This window comes from Trichosurus vulpecula, chromosome 1, assembly GCF_011100635.1.
Source record: "Trichosurus vulpecula isolate mTriVul1 chromosome 1, mTriVul1.pri, whole genome shotgun sequence".
Taxonomy (NCBI): domain Eukaryota; kingdom Metazoa; phylum Chordata; class Mammalia; order Diprotodontia; family Phalangeridae; genus Trichosurus; species Trichosurus vulpecula.
In genome coordinates, this window is record NC_050573.1 from 269,062,915 (window position 1) to 269,069,580 (window position 6,666).

At 36.9% G+C, this 6,666-nt stretch overlaps 1 protein-coding gene across 1 annotated transcript in view; it reads left to right on the forward strand.

Annotated features, from left to right (window-relative positions):
- Positions 1-4,857, forward strand: part of RP1 (RP1 axonemal microtubule associated) — a 629,473-nt gene extending 624,616 nt beyond the window's left edge. Inside the window, 1 exon segment of the mRNA XM_036741155.1 lies at positions 4,803-4,857. Within this exon segment, the coding sequence (XP_036597050.1) occupies positions 4,803-4,857 (55 nt within the window).
- Positions 4,858-6,666: the final 1,809 nt, after the last annotated feature.

Genomic DNA, 6,666 nt, shown 5'->3' on the forward strand with positions numbered 1-6,666 from the left:
GCCATGGGAGTTTTTTGAGTAGGGGAGTATTGTGGTTGAAATTGTGCTTTAATGAAATCTCTTTAGAGCTGTTTTTTCTTGTTTTGTTTTTGGGCAGGGCAATTGGGGTTAAGTGACTTGCCCAAGGTCATACAGCTAGTATATGTGTCAAGTGTTTGAGGTCGGATTTAAACTCAGGTCCTCCTGACTCCAGGACTGGTGTTCTACTCACTGCCTAGCTGCCCCTCTTTAGAGCTATTTAAAGGTGCATTGGAGAAGAAGTGAGATGAGACAAATTGCAAGGTTATTTCAATAGTTCCAAGCACAAAGTAATAATTGTCTGACTTGGAGTAGTAGCTGTGTAAGTAGGAAGTAAGGAATTGAAGTGAGAGATATTGTGGATGTAAAAAAGACAGCAATTAGCAAACACAGAGAGTGAGGAGTGAAAGATAATCCTGCCATTGTGACTGGAAAACTAGTAATACAGTGGAAAATAGAGAAAGTTGACTTTGGAAGAAAAGTTTTTAAAGTTCTATTTTGGGTATAGTGGATTTAAAATACCTACAGCACATCTAGTATGAAATTTCTAATGAGCAGTTGAAGAGGAAATGTTGGAGATTTAGGAAATAGGTTAGGGCACGCTATAGAGAATATAATGAAATCCAAAGAAGCTAATCATATCACCAGGAGTGTATAGATAGAGAAAAGGTTCTGTGATTTAGCACTATGTTGAAGTAGACAGGTAGAAGAACTCAGAAAGGTGTCATGAAAACCTATGGGGAAGAGAGTATTCAGGAGGAGATAATGGTCCACAGATTCAAACACTGCAGAGATTGAGGGTGGGTGTTTGAAATGTGATTTTTATCCAACGACCAATAAGCTGAGAGAACTGAACTATATCTGTATCAATCAATAAGAATTTATTAGCCACCACTGCTATGCATTAGGAAAGACAAAAGTGGTCCCTGCCCTCAAGGAGCTTAAATTCTACCAGGGGAGATAACATAGAATTTACAAGTATATATGAAATTGCTAAAAAGATAACTTTTTGAGGGTTACTTCAGGTACTACCTCTAAGACCTTGCACAGATTGTTTCAGTTCCATAAGCCTCACTTTCCTCATCTGTACCAAGGGGCAGTTGGACTAAATGAACTCTAATGCAGTTTCCAGGTTCAGATCTATAATCCTATATATACCTTGATATTGAATAACTTCATTTCAGGAGACAACAGAAAAAATCACCTTGAAAAATATAGGAAATAAAAAGGACCAAAAAATTTCATATTATTGATAATCCTCATAATATGTCATCAATATTTTTTTACAAGAGAAGAGTCCAAAGGCACCATGCATGGCGAAACTGACAAATATCATAAGGGATAAAAAAAGAAACCAATTAAGTCTTAGTAGATCAGATTTTTTTAATGCAGTGGTCATTGTGAGAATTAGCTATGTACTGTCATATCATTTATTGTATAAAACAAATATTTATTCAACACTAAATGAGATAAAAGATGAGACTTTACCTCCAATAACATTTCTTTATGCAGGAATGAAATAGATCAGATTTCTTATTAATAAGAAGGCCTAAAATGCTTCCATCAATTAAAAATAGTTGATAAGGTTCTTAGAGCAACTTCTAGAAAGAAATTTTAGTATTTCAAGGTATTCTGCTTTTTCCTCTGGTGAAGGCCACAGTCATTAGTGATGCCTTATTAGGGTTTTCACACCCGTTAGATTCTAGGTATCAAAAACTGAAATACTGATATGCTTAAAAATAGCTTATATTTATGTTTATATTTTTATAAATGTATTTAAACATGTAAATATAATTATATTTACATATAGCTTTATATTATGCTATAAAATACAAATTAATCAGTTTATCTTTATACTCTTTGACAATTAAATATATCATATCATTTAAGTGGTGATTGTGGTTGTGTCAGGTCCAAAACTGTCTGGTCTGCAAAGAAAAAATAACAGAGGGAGAGCTCCAAGCTCTTCATGGCCCCTTCTGATAAAGTGGATCTCAGATCTTCCTCATGATCTGAGATGCTTCTGTTCCCCAGGACCTTGTTTTTATAGGTACTGATACCTAAATATGCAAAGGAGGAATGGTAAAATACAGAATCTCACTGGTTGATAGACTTTGCTCTTGAGGGGCAAAAATTAAGATGGACAAGGCAAAAGTCATCTTCAGTGACCAAGTAGTCATAAGATGGTCACCTGCTCATGTTAGGCAAGACATGATAGTCCACAGATACAAAAATAAGTTGGGGGATTTTCCAAAGAATCAAGGCATCCCACCCATGCTGGACTTGGACATGAAATTTGAATAAAACAGGATGGTGATATCTTTGTCAACACTCTTGTGGTTGTGAAGTGAGCTTCATAACTAGTAAACAAGTAGTGAACATTGCATTAAAGTTTGAAGCCTACTAAAGGCCTACTGTAAGAATCTATCTTGTCTAATTATCTCTATATGATTTATGTAAAATATCAAGCTGATTAATGCTGATTGGAATAGAGTAGGGGCCATGATCATATCTTACAAGTGCTGCCGTACAGTAAAGATATTGAAGAGCTAGAGCAGATCTGGGAGAAGGTGGCCACCATGCTACATTAACATTCATTGAAGGAAAGCATACTGCTTGACCTGGAGAAAAAATCAAAACCTTAAGTAGGAAAGAGGATGTCTCTTTTCAAGCATTTGAAGGATTATTGGGTGGAAGGGCTGTCATACTTGTTTTGCTTAGCCCCAGAGCACAGAACTAAAAGATTTGGGTAGAAGTTGCAGTCTTGATGCCAGACAAAAGCTTCCTGTGAAGCACAACTATCCCAAATTGGAAAGGCTGCCTTGGGTTAGCTACACCTCCCTCACTGAAGGTCTTCAAGAGAAAACAGAAAGACTACTTGCTGTATATGTCAAAGAGGGTATTTCTATTCAGATATAGGTTGGTCTAGCTAGCCTCTGAAGTCTCTTCAAACTTTGAGATTCACTGATTCTGAGAAAGCAATGAACAAGAAACTCTTGGGTACTTCTTTTGAACTATTTCCATTATGCTGCAATGCATTCCTGGAAACAACATTTTTAGGTGTTGTATCAGTAAGGCAAGATTCATGACCTCGAGGATGACCATGAACATGCCTGAATGATTTGGAATCGGAAAGTATGAAAAACTCTCTAGGTAGAAGGCAGAGGAAGAATAATTTTTATTTAGACTCCAAAAGATAAAATCCCAAGATCAATAACCTCAGTTCAATATAGCAGTAATTATATTCCCAAACCAGTTAAGCCTATCTCAACGTAGCGACAAGGAAATTATAACACAGCATTATAACAAGGAGCCAAATCATCCTGCAACCGCTCCCGCCCCCCACCAGTGCCTTCCTTTAAACAGTCATCCCTAACTCTTGCTCAGCACTTTCTTGTGTCAGCTCTGGCTTTCTCAATGTCTGCTCATCTTGATGTCCCTGTTGATGTCCACTTCTCAATTCCACTTCCCTTCAATTCTGCTTCTCTTCAGTTCTGTCCCTTTTCAATTCTGGTTCTCTCACACTCTGGGTTCTCCTTATATACAGTCCTAGCCAGTGTCTGATTTGGCTAGAACTCATGTCTCTTATTGGCTGAATTCATGATTGACTAGAACTCAGTGTACATGCCATTGGCTCTGGTCTTAGCAGCTCCCCTTAGGGCTCTGAGGGTTTCATGCCCAAATTGGCTTAGTACCTGGTAAGTAGAGGTTTTAGGCCTACTTACAAACAAAGATATAATCAAGCTTTCCCACCTAGCCCCACCTGAGGCTTATTGAATGGGTGAGGAAGATCTTTGATCTCATTAATACTACAAGTGTGTCATCCAGAAAATGGAGGGTTGCATCAATCACTTTGGAGATGTTTGTTACCAATAGCAGAAACTACTTAATAAGCAGATAAAGATGGAGATAAATAAAGTATAGGTGCTTCATTGAGCAGCTGAATAGGCTGAGTAGGGAGAGATATGTGAAGCCAAGAAAACTCAAGACTGCTTGTACCTTGTCACCAACTCAGCTCACAACATCTCCTCCTCTCAACATGGATTTTTATCTTCTCAACCAACAAGTGGCCCTGGGTTATTTTTACTTCTTCTGGCTGGCCCCCTTGGTTTAGACTTATTCACAGATGCTAAAGTACAGGTGTTAAATGCCTCATTAACACTTTTCTTTTACTCACTCTGGGTACTATATTATGTCCCTAACCACCTATATTATGTCCCCCAATTTTTCCTCAGTTCTTTCCTGTCATGTGCTCTAAGCCTTGATATCTTCTGTCCCAAGTTTATCTGGTACCTCTAAATCATTTACAGGAGAGACATGAAGTAACAGTTTGTCTCCACTGTGTAAGGGTGGCTACCTCACCTAGTGTAGTTTGGGAGGAGGTAGTGAGGCAACTTGTCTCTTACAGGTCTTACTTCTTCTATAGAATCTGAAGCAAGCAAACTGACAAGAAGATGGGTTTAGCAACATAAACAGGTTACTTCACAAAAGCCAAAAATTCTTTCCTTGTGTCCCTTACTGCTTACTAAGGATATAACTATTTGTTGTTATTGTTAAAAAAAAAATACTGCTGCTGCAGTTACTACTACTACTGCGATGTACCAGAGGAACTTGAGTTATAACAATTAAAATCCTCCTATTGGTGATCTTGGACTATTGAGGATTATGGATAAAGTGGGAATTGATCTCTAAAGGCATTTATGTGCTTACTGCTAACTCCATTTGAGGTAGGCATTACCTGTTCTGTCAATCTCATTTTTCTCTTTCTTTTTCTCAAAATATAGGTGGCTTACTGAAGATGAGCGTGATGGGCTCACTGTTATTAAACTCTACCCATAAAGCTGTTTTTTTTCTGCATTTATCTTCAATACATTTCTTTTTTTCAAATTCCTATGGATCTGAATTCTCATATTTCTTTACGTAAAATTGTAAAGGGTCTATAATTATTATTATAGATGAATGTAAAAATAACAACTAGCATTTAATATCACAAATAGCATTCAATGTTTTTGGATGTGTAATTCCTTCTATGGGAAATATGAAATAGTTGGACTGGAATAATCTGTAAATAAATAGACTTAAAACCTAATAGTGACTCTGTCCATGAATGACAAATACACTTAAGCAGATCAATCAACCTAGTCCCCAAGACATTGGTTTTTTTTATTAAGTATTGATTGTCCTTATAGCCTTTAGTAAAATAAAGTGAGGAAACAAACATGCTGTTACCACAAATGTGTGACACATCTATCTTTCTTTCCAAAGAGTTCTCTCTAAATCCATTCATTGCAAAGCAGAGATAGCAACAATAACACTTACTAAATATAAAGCGCTTTAAGTTCTTCAAAGTTTCTTGCATATACTATCTCATTTTATCCTCACAATAACCCTGAGAGATAAATATTCTTATTATCTCCACTTTACGGATGACAAAACTGAGGTGACCTCCCTAGGTTCTCATAGCTAGTAAATGTCTGAGGCTAAATTTGAACTCAGGTCTTTCTGACTCCAGATCTAGTACTCTCTCCACTGTGTTACAAATACATAGGAGAAATGTATTAAATTCCAGATTGTAAATGCATTTAAGCTATGGTTTGGCCAGTTACCTAGTGCTCCTACCTTCTCCAGGCTACTCTCCTTCATGTCTGGTGCTCTGAAGTATTGCTTAGAAGTATGAATCTTTAGATCTGGAAAGAACCATTAGAGGTCATCTAGTCTTCACCAGTAATATTATAGGTAGGGAAATTGGGTGTCCACAGAAGTTAAAAGACTAACCTATGATGATAGAGTAAATAAATGAACTGGCTTAGACCTTAGGTTTTCTGACTCTTAATCCAGTATTTTTCCCCTGTACCATGTTGCTTACTAATATAAATTACTATAACAAAGAACCCTAATTATGTTAATTTCTCCTAAGCCTTGTTCATCATAATATTTTCCTCTCCCTAACTTCCTAGTCACCTAGGCTTATGACCTGCTGATAATCAGTGACTCTCATTTCTCTGTTAAGAGAAAATAAATTTTAATATGGTACCTATGATGTACCAGGCACCACGCTAAGTGCTTTTAAAAAATAGTATCTCATTTGATCATTACAACAACCCTGTGAAAAAGTTATTATTATCCACATTTTATAATTGAGGAAACTGAGCCAAACAGCTAAGCAACTTGGTCACACAGCTAGTAAGTATCTGAGGCTAGATTTGAACTCAAGTCTTCCTGACTCCATGCCCAGTGCTCTATCCCCTTTGTCACTAGCTGCCTCCTATTAACTGCCATACATAATCAATAGACAAGTCCAATTTTACCTTGAAAATATCTCTCATGTATTTCTTCTCTTTTGATTTTGACTATACCTATCCTAGTTCAGGACCTCTCTTGATACTGTGATAATACAATAATAATTTCCTGGTCTGCCTGAATTTCAGTCTCTTCCTTTTCCAATTCATCCTTCAGACTGAGTGAACCTTTCACATATGTCCCTGATCACTAATAATCAATCACTTTCCCTGGCTTATGACTGCTTAATAACTAAAATGCATAATTCTTGTCATGTCCATCAGGGCTATTGACAGTCTGGTTCCAATCATCCTCTTAATCTGGTGTAACAACAATGTTGCTTGCAGCTGCTGTGGAGGTGTAAGACCA